Here is an 18,851-nt window from a genome sequence, read left to right as displayed (position 1 = left end):
AAGGGGCGTGAGGTGGATAAAAAACGAAAAGACAAAAAAAGCCCATATTTTATAACTGAAATAGGATATTTGTTCCGAAACATTTGAAAGATACCAACACACAATAATACAAAGACAAGATCACAACACAGAAAAAATAGTTTTGTCAACACTGAATCAGGCAACATACACCCTTGATAGCTCACTCGCCTTCATGCTGTGAAAGCTTTTCTACAGGCGCCGTGACTGGAATGTGGAGGTGATGTGAAACCTAGTTTGAGGAGAAATGGTTAAAGACCGTTCGCCAAAACAACATTGTACACAACGTCAGATGATGTATTCCTCGGGTCTACGCTTGAATGGATATGGTGTATACATTTACAAAGCGTATGCTGGGCCTGGGCTGTTCAAGACTGCAGCTTGACCTTTGAGCATAAATACGAAATAACTGGCCGATTCAGATTTGGGGGTAAATCAGGCAGTGCCAAGCAAGTTCAAGTAAGAGAATTCCCCGCCCATTCTCTTTGTCTTCGCTTTTCCTTTGCCTGCATTTTGTTAAATTTCTCTTTCCCTTTCTCCAAAAGAGGGTCATGCACTACATAATCATTGGGATCGTTGCTCCGCGACATATTATTCTGCAGAACAAAGAAAAACTTCACGTCAAGAATCTAAGGGACGATAACAAACATATATTTCTGTAAGAGGATCAGGAAATTCATAGTAAGGCTTTGAATTTCATGCAATGACACATGAGAAACTTGGACAGGAAAATTTATCATCAATTACCTTGCCAGGCTCAGGAGCAAACTTTAGCTCAACCCCCATCCATCCAGACACATCTTCATCCTTGGCACCAGCATCATCACCATTCGATCCTTTGAATTTGGTTGAGAAAGCAGACTTAAAGTTCTCGAGTTTGGCTAGGACCTAATGCACATGAATACGCAAAACTATTAAAATTACCAAGCTATGGAATTAAGCAAAGCAGATGAAAAGGAATAGCACAAGAGCTTAGAGAACAAAAATATTATGTGCTCCAGTGGTTTTATTTAGATCACTACTGCTACCGTGCTACATTGTTGAATCATTAGACAGTTCTAATATAACTATAGCACATCATCCAGCTTGGATATTATGGCAATTTTATCTGTCATACCATCAAATTTTGGGTCCTTTTCGTACTTTGCATTTTTTTCACTTCTCCCCTCATATACAAACAGTACAGATCCATACTGTCCTTAGGCAGATTCCAGTAACGCAAAATAAACCTCATAAAACAAAAAGAATTTAGAACATACATCTTCTTCATGTCCTTGACGCCTGCGCTTTTTCTGCTTGTGCAGCTGTCTCGATCGTTCTGCTTCTCCAAGCAACTGTAAATCTGCATCTGCATTATCCAAGCGCTCAGCCCTAGCTTCAGAGCCTACTCCTTTTTTCTTAATTGACAACTTATCTGCTTTTGGCTTTTCATCATGTTCATCAACTCTGGACCTGGCAAGTGCAGGTCAAAAGTCTTAGGGCCGCGATCCTCATTAAGTTCACCAGGTCACAAAAAATGAAAAGAAAACATTACATGCAGCTACTTGTCGAGTTACACTAAGTATTCAATCAAATTATCCTTGTCAGTGAGAATGGCAAATATAGCCAATGGAGCAAACAGGTTTGTTAAAGAGATGCGAAGGAAAGGGAAAAGGTTGAATTCCCTTATCAGCGATTTTCAGCACTGACGAGACCGACCAAATAAGCCCTTTACAAATTGGCATAAAAATATTAGGTAAAATTTTCAACAGTGGTAGCAAGAGAAAATGGATAATCCAGTGATACATATCCATCAGCAGTGACGAAGCCAGGATTTCTACGTTGGGGGGCACAAATCGCCGCTAATAGTTGTAGGGTATTCAAGTCATTTTAACATATGTGGGATATTTTCTTGTCGGTGCACAATGATTATCGTTAAAAGTGACGTCGATATCGGTAGATCACACTAAAATTCAATGTATATGACAAGAAATTGAATCAATGTAAAATGAACTTGGACAGTAAGAGTGTGTATAATAATAGAATAGATTTTTGTGAGTGTTTATGTGAAAAAACTTAATTAAAATGACAAAGAAAATAGATAACAAGAAAAAGCGCATACTTTTTTGGAGCGAGATCATTTGGAATAAGGAAACAATTTTGAAATAACTAAAAAGTACTAGTACTAGTACTAAACTTGACTATATAATTAAATTGAAATGAAGAAAATCGCACGATTTTTGAACGAAGACAACTTGGAATAAGGAAGTAAAACAAATAAAAGAATCAGCACATATTTTTTGGAGTAAGATAATTTATGTTGAGAGAGCAATTCTTAAATAATTATAAAGAACTATACTAAGCTAAGATGAAATGGAGAAAAAATGCATGTCTTTTTGTACTAAGACAATTTGGAATTAAGAAGTAAAACAGAAAATATTAAAAAGAACTAAACTAAAGTGAAATAAAAGTAAATTAACTAAATTAGAAGAACAGGATGCATTTCAAAACAAATGAGAGAGCCAAGGAATCAATCCTAGAGCTATTAGAGTGTAGAAATTGATGCAGCAATACTTAGTGGAAAAATAAAATGGGAGGGTGGAGCCAGGTTCGATCCTAGAACTACTGGAGGGTAGACCACCACACCAACCATCTAAGCTAGATAACTGGATATTAATGTATGCATCATATATAATATATATATAGTAACAGTTAGAATAGCTGAGGGGCCCATGGGCCCCCCAGGCCCCAACGTGGCTTCGTCCCTGTCCATCAGATAATGCTATCTGACCTTTTCACATCCACTCAAAGGACCTCGACTGGGAAAAGAAAAATATACGCTAAACATATAACAATCATACCTAGATGCAGGTGGAGATGTTGCATGCTTCTGAGAAGCCGTACGCTCTGCTGATGCAAAAAAGATGAGTTTAAATATTCAAGTCCAGTCAAGTAACCAAACTATGACTAATCAGATACTATCAAAAAATTCACTCACCATTGCGCAAGTCTTTCTTAGTTGGCTTGTCTCCTATCTCCTGCCTTTTTCTTAGTATCTGCTGACGCATTCGTGCATCGAAGCTGAGCTCATCTTCGTCGCTATGATCAGGAGAGTCAGAAGTTCCAGCACCTAAATCTTCTTTTTTCTGTTTCTTTGCAAGAGCTTCCCTCACCATTAACTGTGATTCCCTTGATTTCTGCTCTTCAGCTGAGTTCTGCAAAAGATAAATTGCACCAGATTTGCATGGATTAAATTATTGTAATTGAGAATGCTGCATGTGCACTTGAATCTCCATGATAAAAATATGAAACATCCAACATAAGTATCCCAAAGGCAGAGAAATGAGTACAAAGTATTAAGAAATAAATTAGATTCGCTAACCAGAAGACTGAGAAGCCCTCCATTCAAGATTTGGCATTGCACTACAGTTAGCTAATATGAATATATGATAATGCTCTAAATCACTAAAGTTAACAATTTGGTGCACGTTTAACATTTAAATTCGTACCCTCCGGATCTTATATTCTCAAGCACTGAAAAGACAATTATTGGCAGCACAAAGCTTGGAGAAATACTTAATTCAAAGATTCTACCAACACTATAACATCATTACCAAATCTTTTTCAAGGCCATCTTTTAGGAGCCGAGGATCATTCAAAACATCATGACTACTTTTTATTCTAGGATTGGCAGCTAAAAGTTCCTTCTCCTCTTCTTCAGCTTCGTCCCCAAATGAAAGCAAGCTCAGTTTTCTGTACAATAGATCATATAAAACATATGATATTACAACTTACAGAGTAGAAAAGGAACTGAGAGCATTATTATGTTCCTCATTGAGGATCAATAAACCTACTTGATAGCCTTCTGCTTTGGCTCTTTCTTTTCAGATAGTAGTGAAGACTTTGTAGAGATTACCCTTGGGACCATGTCATCAAATGGATTCCATAGCACCTGAAGCAGAGTTGCCAAAAAATTACGTAACTGAACAAAGTCACATAATTAAACAAAGAAGCTTCACCAGGACAAACTAATACCTCAGCAGAAAGAATCTTAGGAAGAGGGTCCAGCGGCCTATCATTTTTATCACACTCTACTTCACTTAAGGTTAACAGGTTATATATTGAATCTCCAGTTATCTGTTAAAAAACAATCGGATTAACTGGTAATGCAAGATGGTAAGTATCAGAATGTGAGTAATACATGAAGGGGCATACATTACCTTCCCAAAAATTGTATGCTTCTTGTCAAGCCAGTCACAACGATCTAATGTTATAAAGAACTGGCTGCCATTTGAATTGGGTGTGTCAGGCTTATTTGCACATGCAACCAAACCCCTGTGCTTAAATCGTAGACGAGAATGAAACTCATCTGAAAACCCACCACCATAAATACTCTCACCGCCTGTCACATAAAATATGCATACTTGTCAATTCATTTCAAAGCATAAGGTCACAAAAACATTCGGATCAAAGAGCCACACATCATGTCAAATAAATCATGTTTCTCGGCTTCTATCTCAAAAGCCATACTATAACAAATAACAAGACGCTGGGGAACACATATTTAACGCCATGTTATCAAATAACTTCCAGGAGAACAAACAATACAGCGCACAAAAAGTGAGTTGCATATACAGTATACTGTGTACTCCTAATTCATACCGTATCCCTGATACCGAAGTTCTCAATAAGCCAACCACTCAAAAAATAAAAAGGTAAAAACAACCAAGTCCAGAACGTATCCATACGCCATTCCTACGTTGCTTAAAGATTGCTAATGTCCCACAAGCAACATTGAAGCACCGACAAGCACTGCAAGTCTGCAATATGCATAAACTAGCATACCTAAGTCCTGAGTTCAAACAAAGTGCACACTGATATATTCACATTAAAACTTCCAACAACTACCAATCGTTCTCTTCCCTGTCCATACCAAATTTAAACAACATATTCCAGTTCAGAACTCCACACAAACAGTTAATATACAAAACTAGCATATCCAAACTCCGAGTTCAAACAAAACGCACTCTTAACACCGTTACCTGCCCCATCATTCCCTTCCATCTCCATCACCAAATTCAAACAACGCATTTCGGCTCATAATATCAAAAAAAAAACCGAACTAATTTGTACCTTCTCCAGTTCCGGTGGGATCACCTCCTTGAATAAGAAACGACTTGATCACGCGGTGAAAAATAGTGTTGTCGTAGTATCCATCGAGGCACAGCTGCACGAAGTTGCGGACGGCCTTCGGCGCCTCCTTTGGCCACAGCTCGATGTCAAGGGGCCCCTTCGACGTCGTCAATATCACCTTCCCTTTCGTAGGCGGTTCCAACACGTACACCGTCGACATTGTTGGTTAGTTCCCAACTGAACTATCAATGGTAGAATTTCTCCGATTCAATTGGCATCAGCGGTGTGCTGAATTTGTGATTGGAACCCCCCTTTTCTAGGGTTCAAATTGGGGAGGCTTATATCAGAAATTGAAATTCTGGTTCGAAGCGACGGCGCTCCGGGAAGTTTTGGGTTATTGCATGACTACCCCTCAATAAGTTGATAATTTTAATTCTCCCCGTATTTTTCTCTTAATCTTCTTCTATATAAGTTTTCATTTGCTTATTTTACTCCATTTATTTTATAGCTTTAGTTGTTTTTTATTTTATAGCTTTAGTTGTTTCAAAAAGTCATGAAATTTGATCAAATTTTAGTTCGTATGCAATTTTAAAAATCAGTCAAAATAAGTATGAAATTTGGAACTTTTCACAATTATCCCACGATGAAAAGTCATATTGCTTTCATGCAATATACTATGTTTTCCCTCAAATGATGTTGTTTTCTATGATATATATAGATGATATTGTTTAATTCATAAGCAATGTGTTTGCATGCGATCTTTCGGTACCATATCAACTTCGATTTCATCAAGAAAATTGGTTATGAGATAATTGCGAACAAATTGAAATTTTACATTTGAAAAAAAGTGAGTCCTTCACAAAGAACTTGGAGAATCACATAACCTAAGGACATTATAATTTCAAATTGATTTTGCCAATTAGATATAGGTGTTCTTAGGTTATAATTATAAAATAAATAAAACATGCTACTTCGTTGCATTGGAATATCGATATTCCTTTCTTCGGATTAAAGAGAAAAAAAAAGGAAGATTCCAAATTCTAAAAAGAAAAGCATATATACAAAGAAAGGTACTTCCTCCGTCCCATAATAAATGACACACTTGGGTAAAGGCATGGGATTTTAGGAGATGTTATTTTGTGTGTTAAGTGGAGAGAGAAAATAGTACTTTATATTAATGTGAGAGAAAACTTTTATCAAAAAAGGAAATGTGACCTCTTTTATGGAGCAAACTAAAAAGGAAAGTGTGACATCTATTATGGGACGGAGAGAATAGTATAAAGTGAAGAAAAAAAGCTTGGATAACATATCTGGATAATGACATTTTTTTTAATATATAATACAGTACATTTCAAAAAATGAATATACATTTTGAAGGTTATTTGTATGTAAATTATTATACTCTTGTTGATTTCTGATTTTGCATATAAACACTAAAATTTAACTGTAAATTAATAAATTACTCCTATTATTTTGTTCTAGTTTTGTAACTGGTCAAGATTTAAGTGATAAAATGGCTTGATCACTTATTTATGGGACAGCCCCGAACGTCAACAAAAACGACGTAACATTTAATTTGCTATATTTCCTTCTATTGCGTTCTGTTTTTCATTCTCTCCCTTGCATCTCATTCTCTTTTGCTATAAACCTCAAATGAACAAATAAAATTATTTAATTTAGTATAATATGATGTCGTTTTATTGCCTCAAATGTGATATTATATTTCGATAATACTATGTGAGCATCTTGAATAAATCTATAATTTGATAATTTACATAATTTTTAAAAATCAGTATACAAAACTAGAATATAATGTAACTTCAAAATTTTAAAATAATAGTACTAGTACATAATACTCCTTACTCATACTAGCTATCTATAAATATACACACTTCCTAGCCTCCACATACCAAGATAACTCGAACACACTTCAACTCTAGCAACAAAATTGAGGGAGAAAAGGAAACCTTCAATAATTCTTGCTCCCATGGAAATAAAAATGTCGATTTTTATTCTCTCGATTTTGCTTCTAGCTTCAAAATCTGAAGGTCAGAATAACATCGCCCCATCAAGTTCATCATGCATTAGCCACTGCGACACTTGCCCCGTCGTATGCTCGCCGCCACATTCGCCAAAACACCACCACTCGCCACCGGCTCATCCTTTGCCCGATGAGGGCGATGAGAGTGCTCGGGCACCTCCAGCTGAGCCAACCATGGTGCAGCAGAATTTTTCCAACCCTTACTACTACTTCTACACATCAAAAGCTGCAATTGGAGCTTTTCAACCTCGTCAAGGCTTTCATATTTTTGTGTTGTCATGTTTTTGTTTTATGTTGTAAATCACTTGAATTTGTGTTGAGGAAAATGTTTCATGGAAATAAAAGCTACTAGTATTTTCTTCTTCCACTCGTTCTCTTCCCATGGCCCTTTGAAAATTAGACGGAAATAGATCATAAAGTTTGAATTTATTTGTCGTTTTTGGGGTTAAACTGGATATGGTTGCATGAAAATTATAATTGGACGTAATTGCCTATGAGTTAAACGATGTCATCGATTCATAAAGAAAACGGCGACGTTTGGAAAATGTCAACAAGTGAACATGTAAGCGAGCTATTTTTTTCCTTGTTGGATAATTGCAAATAAATCCAAACTTTATATACTATTCCGAGTAAATTTTAAGCTGCGGGACAGACCATAATTTGATCAAATTTAATGATTTTGCAGTCATTTCCACAAATAAACAAAAAAAAACTAACCATAGTACCCCATTCGTCATAACTAAGTCGAATCGTATTCTTTTTTAGGACGTTCCAACAAAGTTGAGTCATTTTTTTGATAAAAAATACAACATCCAATCACATTTACTTTATTTAATCACCTACTTTACTCTACTCTCTATCATCTCTCCTACTTTTTTCTCTCTTCTATTTATTTTGTTTTCATTTCATATTCAACACAATTTCTTAATCTCCATGCCCTTTTGTACTACCAACTTAGTTGGGACGAAGGAACTAATTTTTTTTCAAGGACTAAAACACAATTTCACAAACATTGCAAGACAAAGCTACCTTTTCTATAAATTGCAAAAACACCCCTATACTCTTGAAAATATAATGCAGGCATAGAAATCTCACTAAAAATCAGATAAAATCTCACTTTCCAGATCTCTAAAATACTCCGATCAAATTCAGGGCTTTAAGAATGACGGCAATGGCGTCGCCTGAGTCTTCGGCGAACGGCGATGTATCGGCGGAGATGTCGAATCTCCTCCCCCTCGCCTCCGCCGCGCAGCAGCCTTATGTCTCCGAGCTCCTCTCCTTCACTCTCGATCGTCTCCATAAGGTATTCGTCTGGCCATGCTTGATTCGTGTCTTCGGATTCAGAAATTTTCGGTAGTGATTGTGATAGTTTTGTCGAAGGAACCGGAATTGCTCAGAGTAGATGCGGAGAGGATACGGCGGCAGATGCAGGAGGTGGCGGTAGGGAACTACCGCGCATTCATAGCGGCGGCGGATGCGTTGCTCGAGATCCGCGAGGAGGTTTCTTCGATTGACAAGCATCTCGAGTCTCTGGTAATTGTGGTTTTCGTTTTTATAATCTGATCCGATCTCAGAGTTATTGAGCTGGCATTGCAGCTATTGCCACTGCGAACTGTAAATTATAAGCTGTTGGGCAGATATGGAGTGAAAATGGAGAATAAGATAGCAAGTATGCTGTAAATTGTATGATTTGAGGTTGAATTAGCTCTGTTACTAATTAAAGGAAAACATGGAGTACCTAGAAATCTTAGGAGCCAAATGCCAAGACGTGTATAATTGACGGATTTCTCGTCTAGTTTTTGTGGATCATGTATGGAGGATAAAGTCTTTTACTAGGTAGAGTTCATAAGCATGTTAATATGTTGGAGCAGTTAGCTATGAAAGGTTGTGCCTGGATGAAAGTTTAGGATGCATATACTAGGATAGTTTAAGCCTAAATGTCACATTTATTGCACGCATACAAGCTACATGTTGTTGACGATGATCATGCTATTTTAATATGAGCTGAACTTGGGAGATCTTTCTAGACCAAGTTGAAGTAGTATTAATTTTTCCCTGCTGGATGTAATACAAAGAATGCAGCATAGGTTTTGATGTGTGTTGTTTATCAACGAGTGTTTGTTACTCTTGTAAACTGCCTATCTTTTTACCTTTAGGAAATTTATAGGGGTAAGTTATAGGCCATTGTATTAATATAGTGGAACGACTGATAACTGGAGTGGGTCTAGTTGATTTTTTCATTGTGCCAGTTTCCTTGTTACGAGTCATCATGCTTTTACTGAGGTCCGTAGATGTTTAAACTTTTTGCAGATAGCTGAAATTCCAAAACTAACATCCGGCTGCACTGAGTTTGTTGATTCGGCTGAAAATATATTGGAAAAAAGGAAGATGAACCAAACGTTACTAGCAAACCAGAGCACTTTGCTTGACTTACTCGAAATACCTCAACTCATGGATACTTAAGCACCTGTACTTATTTGTCAGCATTTTAAATTATCCAATACTTTATGCTGTCTGTTAGACATGTCTTAATATTTTCTCAGAGTATGATTAGCTAGCATTGTGATACAGATGCGTGAGGAATGGAAATTTTGACGAAGCTCTTGACTTAGAAACTTTTGTCGCAAAGCTTACTACAATGCACCCAAAGTGAGTTTTTTGTACAATTCTAATAGAAGAATGCAGTCCTTTCATCTGTTAGCTTGCTTGATGCATTTATTAAGGCACCATTTTTGTTTTCTCTTGAAAAAGAATTCCTGTGATTCAGGCTCTAGCCACAGAAGTTCGGCAGACCACTCAGTCTCTTCTTTCACAGCTTCTTCAGAAACTTAGGTCTAATATTCAGGTATTATATCTTGTTTTAGATTAAGTTGATTCAGTGCAAATACTAAAGTTAAATATTCAGTTCTGAAGTGATTAAACTTTGCTCTTTATATTGTTTGTAGTTGCCAGAATGCTTGCGCATAATTGGATATTTACGTCGAATAGGAGTTTTCAGTGAATATGAAATGCGCCTACAGGTAGTCTTTTATGAAATCACTGTCCCATGTGGAATGGATTTTACTAAATTTTGGTGGTTTTAGTCACTGTTAAATAAAATATTCAAGGCGTGAGTTCTGATCCATGATGCCTGGTGTTCAGTTTTTAAGATGCCGTGAAGCCTGGCTTACTGGAATACTTGATGATTTAGACCAGAGAAATCCTTATGAATATTTGAAGGGGATGGTTAATTGTCACAGAATGCACCTTTTTGATGTTGTCAATCAATATCGAGCCATCTTTGCTGATCACACATCAGTGAGTGAAGAAAATTATGATGGTGGGCTTCTCTTTGATTGGGCCATGCATCAGATTACCACGCATCTGAAGACTCTTAAAGTTATGCTTCCAAAGATCGGTGAAGGTGGATCCTTGTCAAATATACTGGATCAGTGCATGGTGAGAACCATTGGTAAATCACTGATGCTGTATTTATGCTCCTAAATTATTAGTATGTTTTATTTATTTTTTTCATGGTTCTCTGCAGTATTGTGCCATGGGCCTTGGATGGGTTGGTTTAGATTTTCGAGGGCTGCTTCCCCCGCTATTTGAAGAGTAATATTTTTTGCCCTTTACAAATCTATCTGAGACTGACATTGGGCTAGCTAGCTCTTAACTTGATTTGTTCATCTTAGCAGAGCAGTTCTTAATTTATTTTCAAAGAATATGAGTAGTGCTGTTGAGAATTTTCAGGTATGATCTTCAAACAGACGATGCCATGTTTTCAGTTACAATGCAATTATGCTTTTTTTTCTCATTAGGCATATGATTTGGATGCCTATATATATGACATATATGTTTTGCTTTATCCAGTTGGTGTTGGATTCTCATCGTTGGGTCCCGTTGCCAGCAGTTGGCTTTCCTGCCAATAGTCTTACTGACGAAAGTCACGATGATGTTACTCCTCCGTCAAGTCTTATGGAACATCCACCTCTTGCTGTTTTCATCAACGGTGAGCTCCAAATCGAAATCCTGTTTGATGTGTTCTGGCATCATGGCATTTTGGTGTTTACTGTATTTCTTCGTGTGGTGGCTGCAGGCGTATCTGCAGCAATGAACGAACTACGCCCTTGCGCTCCAGTAAGTTTGAAACACGTGCTCGCTCAACAACTAGTCAAGGATCTGCAGGCCGTTTCCAATACCCTACTTAGATACCGCACAACCAAAATCCTCAAAGACAACGAATCCCAACTTTTCCTCAAACTTTGCCAAGCATTCATCGAGGTGACTAATCTGTCGATTTACATACAGTATTATCTCGAACCTTCACTTGACGATGCTGGCTCCGTTCAGGTCGCTTTCCCACATTGCGCGACTTGCTTTGGCCGCTGCTACCCCGGTGGAGCTGCTCTGATCACAGACGCCAAAAACTTGTTCGACGGCATCAGCCGCCTGTTAGCAACGTCACCCTCCAGAGAATTACCGAAACCAGTCAAGAACCAGAACGCATCGGAAAACGGCAATGGCCACATGGTCGAAAACGGGGTCCGCCACAGTATCGAGCGGACGGGAAGCTCCAGCCAAGACGAGAAGGAACCGAATCGTGTCGGCTCAGATAAGGAAGTCGAGGCAGCGGCGTATACTACAAGTGAAGAAACTCAACAACCACCCGTATTATCATGAAAAAAATAGTTACTCTTTTCATTGTAATTATAAACATTTCAACGACTTTTCTTTTATTATAGTGTGAGGAATTGGAGTTAAAAAAATAAATTCTTAATTTTGAGCCTGCTTGTATTAGGTTGAGGTTAATTCTTTTTGTAATACGTTGTTACACAATTAAAGCGAGAGGTGTTGTAATAATTTTGATGCTATAACGGAACCTAATTTTATATTGTAATATGAGTAGAATGAGTAATAGTAGAATGTAAATATAATTACCATGGAATATGTACTTCTTAAAGTGAAATGAGAATATTAGAGACGAGTAATATTGGGCGAACCAATTAATAACACGTGTAATTGCGGAAGAGTATTACTCCCTCCGTATTCAAAAAATAGAAACATTTGAAACGACACGAGTTTTAATGTACAATTGGTAAATTAAGTGAGAATAATTGGTAAAATAAGAGGGAAGAAAAGAAAAATGAGTAAAATAAGAGAGAAGAAAAGAAAAAGCAGTTGTACAATTGGTAAAATAAGTGAGAATAATTGGTAAAATAAGTGGGAAGAAAAGAAAAATGAGTAAAATAAGAGAGAAGAAAAGAAAAAGTAGTGAAAGTAGAGTTAGTGGACTGTATGGTTCATGTCCTAAAATAAAAAGATTCTAAAGCTTCTATTTTAAGGAACGATTCAAAATAGAAATAGTTGCTATTTTTAAAAAATGGAGGGAGTAGTTTACGCCCTCAAATTTAGCTACAAAAATAATTGTCACTGAAATATGTAAAACGAGACATAAATCAATTTTCGTAAAATTAAAAGGATTAAACAACATTACGTTGAGAAAATTCTCAGAAAACGCTGAAAATTAGGGAGACGAAACACGATTAATCCAAATAAAAATTTACTACTATAAAAATTAAATTAAAATTGTTAGATATAAACATAATTAAAAAGACTTCGTAGAGTGAATTTTTCGACTCTCGTCGTCTTAAGTAGACTCCTCTCCAGTAGATTTGTGTACAATTTTTTCAAATTAATCCTAAAAAAAAGCCGCCATCTGCTCTTCACTGCATAAATTTGTGATAATAGCTGCGAAACCTATTTGATTGCAATCTTCTTCTGTTAATTCACAAAAGGTCCGTTTTCTCGATCTTGTTCAATGCTGTTGCCGATTGGTTTTGTTTTCCAGTATTTAATTAGCTCGTGCCCGCGCGCGCACACTCCAATTTAGGTGGAATTGTTTGAACTTTTGAATATTCGCATGCTCTAAGCTGAAGTTTGTACTCATTTTTATGGATGCTGCGTATATTTTATCACTTGGACATGTTTTAGTTGTAGATTTGTGTTTTGATTATATGGAGATTTGGCAATTTTTGCACTTGCTAGAGCATTGATTTGTTGTGTTAGTTTACTGATGAATTGGAGCTGATTCCTTGTAATGCCTTCATTATTAGTTCAATGGAGTTATGGAAGATTGTAACTAGATTCATGTGTCAGGAGGTTGTTGAGCCGTATGGATTATGATGCCTCTGTTTAATGATTTTTTCTTGTAATGCCTTGGATTGGATCTGTTTTTAGTTGTGTTCTATTTTCTGTAGTTGAGTAGGGAATAGTGATGGCAGCCACACCGAGCTCTGGAGTAAGTGTTAGTGAGAATCAACAAACACAGCATTCGAAAATTCAAATATATGCACCTTCCAATGATGAAGTATCGGCTTTCTGGAGAGGTTGGTCTCTAATTTCTCGTTTAGTTGAGGTTTGCGTCTTGATTAAGCCGGAATTATTTGTTGGCAGATAAGTACGAAAAAGATGCCAATAAATACTGGGATATCTTTTATAAACACCACCAGGACAAGGCAAGTCTTTAGTAATACCAATGCAATTTCATGAGCTTAAGAAGAATAATACTTGTGTTTGTTGTTTTATCATGTATGAGTCTTCGCCATTGTTTCCAACAAAGATTACTAATTTCGGGCTCTCCAAAACGTATAAATTGGATACACGATCGCTCGTCTGCAGTGTTTGAATGAGCAAGAAACGAAAAACTGATCATTACTCGCACTTCCTTTAAGGTGCTTCGCTTGTGATAGTTGATACTAGGTTTTTGGTTTTCATGCTCTGTAGTTCTTTAAGGATCGTCATTATTTGGGCAAGGAATGGGGACACCACTTTTCTGTAAGTACAAATGATAGTGGTTTGGTTCCGTTGAATGAAATTGTAGGCTGTAATTAGTTTGTTTCGTTCGTTTTTGCAGGGAGAAGGAAGAACAGTGGTTCTGGAGGTATATCTTCTCAATTTACTAGTTTGATTTGAATTTATTACTCGTATCCGATGTTAATACCAGACCAGTGTGGTTTTTCTTGTGAGGTTTTTGATTAATAATTTTGGATGGTTGCCTACCAGGTTGGTTGTGGAGCTGGAAACACTATCTTTCCTCTGCTTGCGACATATCCAGATTTATTTGTACATGCTTGCGATTTTTCGCCCCGTGCTGTGAATCTGGTGAAGGTAAGATCTTGAGAGAATGACAGCATAAATTTCGGCTTCTAATACTCTCTTCCGTGGCATGGTTCACCATTTGCAATTGCCAACAAACTTCTGTAGACTGCAGAGCAAGATATTCAATTAATCCATCTTCTGCCTCTCAAATTGATTGATTGTTTATAACTCGTAATTTTCCAATGTCATTCTAGACGCACAAGGAGTTCACAGAGGCCAAAGTCAATGCATTTGTTTGTGATCTTACTGCTAATGATCTATGTGCCCATGTTGCTCCTTCCTCGGTGGACATTGTGACAATGGTAATAGTTACTTTTGATCTTTCTCGATCTTGGGTTGCACCCACAATCAAAGCAGATTCACTTATTTTGTTTACATGCTGCTGTATAATTTGCACACTGACTAACTTTTTAAGCAGATATTCGTTTTGTCTGCAGTTTCCCCGGAAAAGATGCCAGCAATGTTGCAAAATATCAGAAAAGTTCTCAAGGCGAGTACTCAATTTATATATTGTCTGTGACTGGGGAAGTCTTGTGCTTAATTTCTCTAACAACACATATTTTCAATGTGCAGCCAAATGGGCGTATACTATTTCGTGATTATGCTACTGGTGATCTTGCTCAGGTGGGGACTAGTCCAAATGTGCTAAGTAGTTTTGGAGTCTAGTTGATATTTTCAACCATAGATAGAAGTCGATTTTATCGTATGACTAGTGCTGCAATGTTCTTAACAGCATATTATGGCAATATTGACAGGAACGGTTCACTGGAAAGGAACAGAAGATTAGTGAGAACTTCTATGTTAGGGGTGATGGCACTGTGAGTTTCTATTCGTTTGGATTAATTCTTCTCAAGGTTCTACGAATAACATCGATTTCTCATATATATAATCTACTCTGGTGCCAGAGAGCTTTCTACTTCTCAGACGAGTTCTTGGAAAATCTTTTGAAAGGAAACGAGTTCAGCATGGAAGAACACGTCTTGTGTTGTAAGCAAGTGGAAAATAGATCAAGAGAGATAGTAATGAATCGGTGAGTCTTATTCATTTTTTTGGGAATTCCTTGCTAGAAAAGCATGTGTTCGTGTTATATTACAAGTTTACAACATCAAATTACAGGCGGTGGGTGCAAGCTGTGTTTCGCCCAGCTGAGACCAACGGTATTTGTGCTGGAGATGCTCCGGCCCAAGCTGGCCAAATACAACGAGAATGTGATAAACGTGAAGATGGTATCCAGGCGACTGAAATTGATATGTCGGAGGGGATGGCTGTGGAAATGTTTGGCGTCTCACCTTCCATTAAAGAGGTACTGGACCACCCCTACCTTCTTTAACTCGCAGGTATGTCTTTCATAATTGCATGATCGAATCCGAATGATTATTCCTTTTTCTCGTAGAGTCATGAGGTGTCCGTACACGACTATACTTTCAAGATAAATGTGCTCTCGGGAGAGTTTCAGCACACCTGCGCATCAACCGGCTTGATGCTATGGGAATCAGCAAGGCTGATGGCATCCGTCCTTGCCACGAATCAGAATATCGTTGCAGGGAAACGAGTTCTCGAACTCGGATCCGGATGCGGAGGGATCTGTCCCATGATAGCTGCTGCATCGGCTGATCTTGTAGTTGCCACAGATGGGGACACTAAAGCAATTGATCTGTTGAAAGAAAATGTAGCATCAAATCTCAAATCATCACCACCATCTTTGCATATCAAGAAACTCGAGTGGGGGAATCGAGAAGATATACAGGCGATCAAGCAACTGAACAAGGAGGGTTTCGACGTCATAATCGGGACGGATGTGACGTACGTCTCTCAGGCGATCATACCGTTATTTTCTACCACCAGAGAGCTGATTTCAACCAGCAGCAGATGCTCAGGAAATAACAAACAGCCTCCTGCTCTCATCCTCTGCCATGTTTTCCGTCAAGTCGACAAGCCGTCTATACTCTCGGCAGCATCTCAGTGTGGCTTCGAGCTCGCTGATAGGTGGTCCGACAAGACCCCTAGCAGCTCGGTACAAGGCATAATTGGAACGTGGTTCAACACGAGCCCGTACCGTATTCCATCTGCGGCACTTAATATCATGCTCTTTCACCTTGCATAGAGGATTATGTGATTCAAACGTACTAAATATAGTGTTGTTATTTTATATTGCGATGAATTAACCATTTTTGTGTACAATTTTGAAACTTCATTTTGGTTGTAATTTAAATTCAAGACACACACACATTGTGTTTTTAATTATAGGTCGAATTACTTTGCCGTTCTTGAGCAATATACTTCTTCTGTCCAATTAAAAATGAAACATTTTTTTTGGGAAACAATTTTTTTGGGTTATCTCATTAAAAATGAAACGTTTCTTCAAATGGAACAACATAATCTTTACTTTTTTATTTCTCTTACTTTATTCTCTTCTCATTCACTCAAAAACAACACTACATAAAATCTCGTGCTGAAAAACTTTCATTTCTAATGGAACGGACGGAGTATAAGGTTTTAAAGTAGAAGTAGAAGGGATTTTTGTTCTCATAATTATTACTACTATTTTGGATAGCTAAAATCAGAAAATGTTTGAGATAATTCAAAGTTTAGAACTACACCAATTCAAAATAAGTAATCAGTTAATTTAAGTGTATTTTGTGTTATGAAGATACAAAAACAGTTATAGTACTATTTTCATATCAAAGTGCATCTGCTAAACTAGGGTTTCGTATATTATTAATCAACATTTCAAATTTGTACGAAAAGAAATAATTATTGAATTTCTAATGCAATAAAGTCCTGGAGAAAACAAAACCAACTTTGATGCAATACAATGAACTTTTGACTAAAATTCATGAAAATTTGAAAAAAAATCAATTAAAGAATTCCAAAGTGTAACTAAAGCAGTGGTCCAAACTCTGAAAAATGAATGTAGCCTCTAGTGCTGAACTCCCATTATCATAGAGATCATATGCTAATCTTATTTGAACACTTTGCTAATAATTAATAAATATAAGTACACAATTATTGCTAATTGATCTCAGCAAATAAAGGGCTTTATTTTCTTTTGTGATGAACAAGGGTTTCCTATCATCCTTAACACAAATTAACAGTATTATTTTAATCAAGCATTAATTAGCAGCAGTTTATAACAGTAACAGATATGATTATCTTGCAAACTAAAACATATTTAAACAAATAATTATAGTGTACTAAATGAAAAAGAATAAGGAATCCATAAATTCATCATCTCAAATTACAATCTATCATGATACAACAAAAAACGAGCTAATTATATATGGAAACAAAGACTATATACAATTTGACAATGTATTTAGAAACTTGATAGTTCAAATAAAATAACCTAAGCTAGGTAGTCCCTTTTGGGTCGAAATAAGGTTGTCCATTCAGATTCTTCAATATCCATTAGAATATGATAAAAGAAGTTCTTCCATTTGATGGCAAAATAAAAAATTCAAGAGCATCAGTTGAATCTCTTCTTTAATCGGCTGCTGCAAGTTTTTCCTTGTCACAAAGAACAACACACATAATTACTAAACCCTAAACTTTTTCTGAACACCAACATGAAAGAGAAAGAGACAACTTTAATATCAATTTCATCCACATATGGTGGAGACTGAATTCAAAGTTTAAATTAGTGCAAATGAGCCCCTACTCTTAAAACAAAATTCAAGTGAAAATGACTGATTTTTATTTTAAAAATATGACAAACATGACTGAGACTTGATGAGATCTTGAGATTAAATTTTTGTTTTTTAACCTAAGTGCAGAAAAAATAGAAAAATTCAACAAGGTAGAAGTAGAATAAGATGGCAACATCTCACCAGCTCCCATCATAGAAAATTAGTCAAAATTTTCTGCTGCAAGAAATGGGCACAAGCAAGCAATTGTGATTGATATAAATATATTATTAAATTCAAGATATCTACAAAAGAAAAAAGAGCATAAATATTGATCAACACAAACATCATGGCTAAAAACCAGTAGAGTAGATCAAAAATCTCCTTGAAAGTCAATTAGGGCTTTTTTCCCCAAAAAAAGTGAAAAAACTCAAATCTTCAAAACCCTAAATCAAGATTTGGAAAAAAAAGCCCTAATCAGCCTGTCAGTAACCCTATTGCTACAAAATACCTTAAAAAATTACAATAAAAAAAAGAAAACAAAACCCTTCTACCTAATCAAGAAAATTATCCACATAGGGAGAACAAACACACATATTCATAAATGACTCCATATAGATATAGACATAGTGTGTGTGTGTGTGTGAGAGAGAGAGAGAGAGGGTGGGGTGACAGCAAGAGAGTGAGCACACATAGCTTCAAGCATGAACAATTCATGCAAGAAAAACACCATTTGTGCTCACTCTCTTCTGTCACCTCCCTTACCCTTATTGAATAGATTCCATTCACCAAATCAAAACTCCAATCAATTTCTTGAAAGAAAAAAACCCTCAAACTCAGCTAGCAATTGCATAAGGAGTATAATTTAGTATGGAAAAAGAGAGAAGAGATTTTTGGGTGTGAGGGAAAATGGTGCA

General features: G+C 36.7%; 3 protein-coding genes and 1 long non-coding RNA gene across 5 annotated transcripts; 2 read left to right on the top strand and 2 right to left on the bottom strand.

The window, feature by feature from the left end:
- Nucleotides 1–29: 29 nt before the first annotated feature.
- LOC121783643 (peptidyl-prolyl cis-trans isomerase CYP57-like) lies at nucleotides 30–5,523 on the bottom strand. 2 transcript variants are annotated; one of them, XM_042181780.1, is made up of 10 exons: nucleotides 5,131–5,523; nucleotides 4,218–4,399; nucleotides 4,033–4,134; nucleotides 3,852–3,949; nucleotides 3,612–3,750; nucleotides 2,996–3,212; nucleotides 2,859–2,907; nucleotides 1,278–1,470; nucleotides 766–906; nucleotides 30–614 (listed from the first exon to the last, which is right to left on the bottom strand). In XM_042181780.1, the coding sequence occupies exons 1-10, from the start codon at nucleotides 5,348–5,350 to the stop codon at nucleotides 474–476; spliced, it is 1,482 nt and encodes a 493-aa protein (XP_042037714.1). In that variant the 5' UTR covers nucleotides 5,351–5,523; the 3' UTR covers nucleotides 30–473. The 2 variants fall into 2 exon arrangements, with proteins under 2 accessions (XP_042037714.1, XP_042037715.1); XM_042181781.1 differs by having other exon boundaries at nucleotides 2,859–2,904; nucleotides 5,131–5,520.
- Nucleotides 5,524–8,282: 2,759 nt separating this feature from the next.
- LOC121785365 (conserved oligomeric Golgi complex subunit 8-like) lies at nucleotides 8,283–12,050 on the top strand. The gene is made up of 12 exons (XM_042183762.1): nucleotides 8,283–8,474; nucleotides 8,552–8,704; nucleotides 9,482–9,630; nucleotides 9,743–9,820; nucleotides 9,923–10,016; nucleotides 10,117–10,191; nucleotides 10,313–10,609; nucleotides 10,698–10,765; nucleotides 10,849–10,903; nucleotides 11,024–11,162; nucleotides 11,250–11,434; nucleotides 11,504–12,050. Exons 1-12 carry the CDS (start codon nucleotides 8,334–8,336, stop codon nucleotides 11,831–11,833), a joined length of 1,764 nt encoding a protein of 587 aa, XP_042039696.1. The 5' UTR covers nucleotides 8,283–8,333; the 3' UTR covers nucleotides 11,834–12,050.
- A 726-nt stretch (nucleotides 12,051–12,776) lies between these two features.
- On the top strand, nucleotides 12,777–16,534 carry LOC121785120. Its single transcript, XM_042183485.1, has 13 exons — nucleotides 12,777–12,948; nucleotides 13,411–13,539; nucleotides 13,607–13,668; nucleotides 13,937–13,987; nucleotides 14,067–14,093; nucleotides 14,216–14,320; nucleotides 14,506–14,613; nucleotides 14,730–14,801; nucleotides 14,885–14,935; nucleotides 15,067–15,129; nucleotides 15,217–15,341; nucleotides 15,428–15,614; nucleotides 15,705–16,534. Exons 2-13 carry the CDS (start codon nucleotides 13,428–13,430, stop codon nucleotides 16,413–16,415), a joined length of 1,674 nt encoding a protein of 557 aa, XP_042039419.1. The 5' UTR covers nucleotides 12,777–12,948; nucleotides 13,411–13,427; the 3' UTR covers nucleotides 16,416–16,534.
- A 976-nt stretch (nucleotides 16,535–17,510) lies between these two features.
- On the bottom strand, nucleotides 17,511–18,851 carry LOC121784007. The gene is made up of 2 exons (XR_006046689.1): nucleotides 18,139–18,851; nucleotides 17,511–17,818 (listed from the first exon to the last, which is right to left on the bottom strand). It is a non-coding gene; the product is annotated as an uncharacterized LOC121784007 (long non-coding RNA).

This window comes from Salvia splendens, chromosome 21, assembly GCF_004379255.2.
Source record: "Salvia splendens isolate huo1 chromosome 21, SspV2, whole genome shotgun sequence".
In the NCBI taxonomy this organism is placed as follows: Eukaryota; Viridiplantae; Streptophyta; class Magnoliopsida; order Lamiales; family Lamiaceae; genus Salvia; species Salvia splendens.
The sequence above is the reverse complement of the archived record's forward strand: the minus strand, read 5'-3'. Positions and strand labels throughout refer to the sequence as shown.

Coding starts and splice junctions, on each gene's coding strand:
- LOC121783643 (XM_042181780.1), bottom strand. CDS start 5,350: ATGTCGACGGTGTACGTGTTGGAACCGCCTACGAAAGGGAAGGTGATA. Junction 4,400..5,130: donor TCCCACCGGAACTGGAGAAG/GTACAAATTAGT, acceptor TTTATGTGACAG/GCGGTGAGAGTATTTATGGT. Junction 1,471..2,858: donor ACATCTCCACCTGCATCTAG/GTATGATTGTTA, acceptor TGCACTTGCCAG/GTCCAGAGTTGATGAACATG.
- LOC121785365 (XM_042183762.1), top strand. CDS start 8,334: ATGACGGCAATGGCGTCGCCTGAGTCTTCGGCGAACGGCGATGTATCG. Junction 9,821..9,922: donor CTTACTACAATGCACCCAAA/GTGAGTTTTTTG, acceptor CTCTTGAAAAAG/AATTCCTGTGATTCAGGCTC. Junction 10,017..10,116: donor AACTTAGGTCTAATATTCAG/GTATTATATCTT, acceptor TATTGTTTGTAG/TTGCCAGAATGCTTGCGCAT.
- LOC121785120 (XM_042183485.1), top strand. CDS start 13,428: ATGGCAGCCACACCGAGCTCTGGAGTAAGTGTTAGTGAGAATCAACAA. Junction 13,540..13,606: donor AGTATCGGCTTTCTGGAGAG/GTTGGTCTCTAA, acceptor ATTTGTTGGCAG/ATAAGTACGAAAAAGATGCC. Junction 15,130..15,216: donor ATGTTAGGGGTGATGGCACT/GTGAGTTTCTAT, acceptor CTCTGGTGCCAG/AGAGCTTTCTACTTCTCAGA.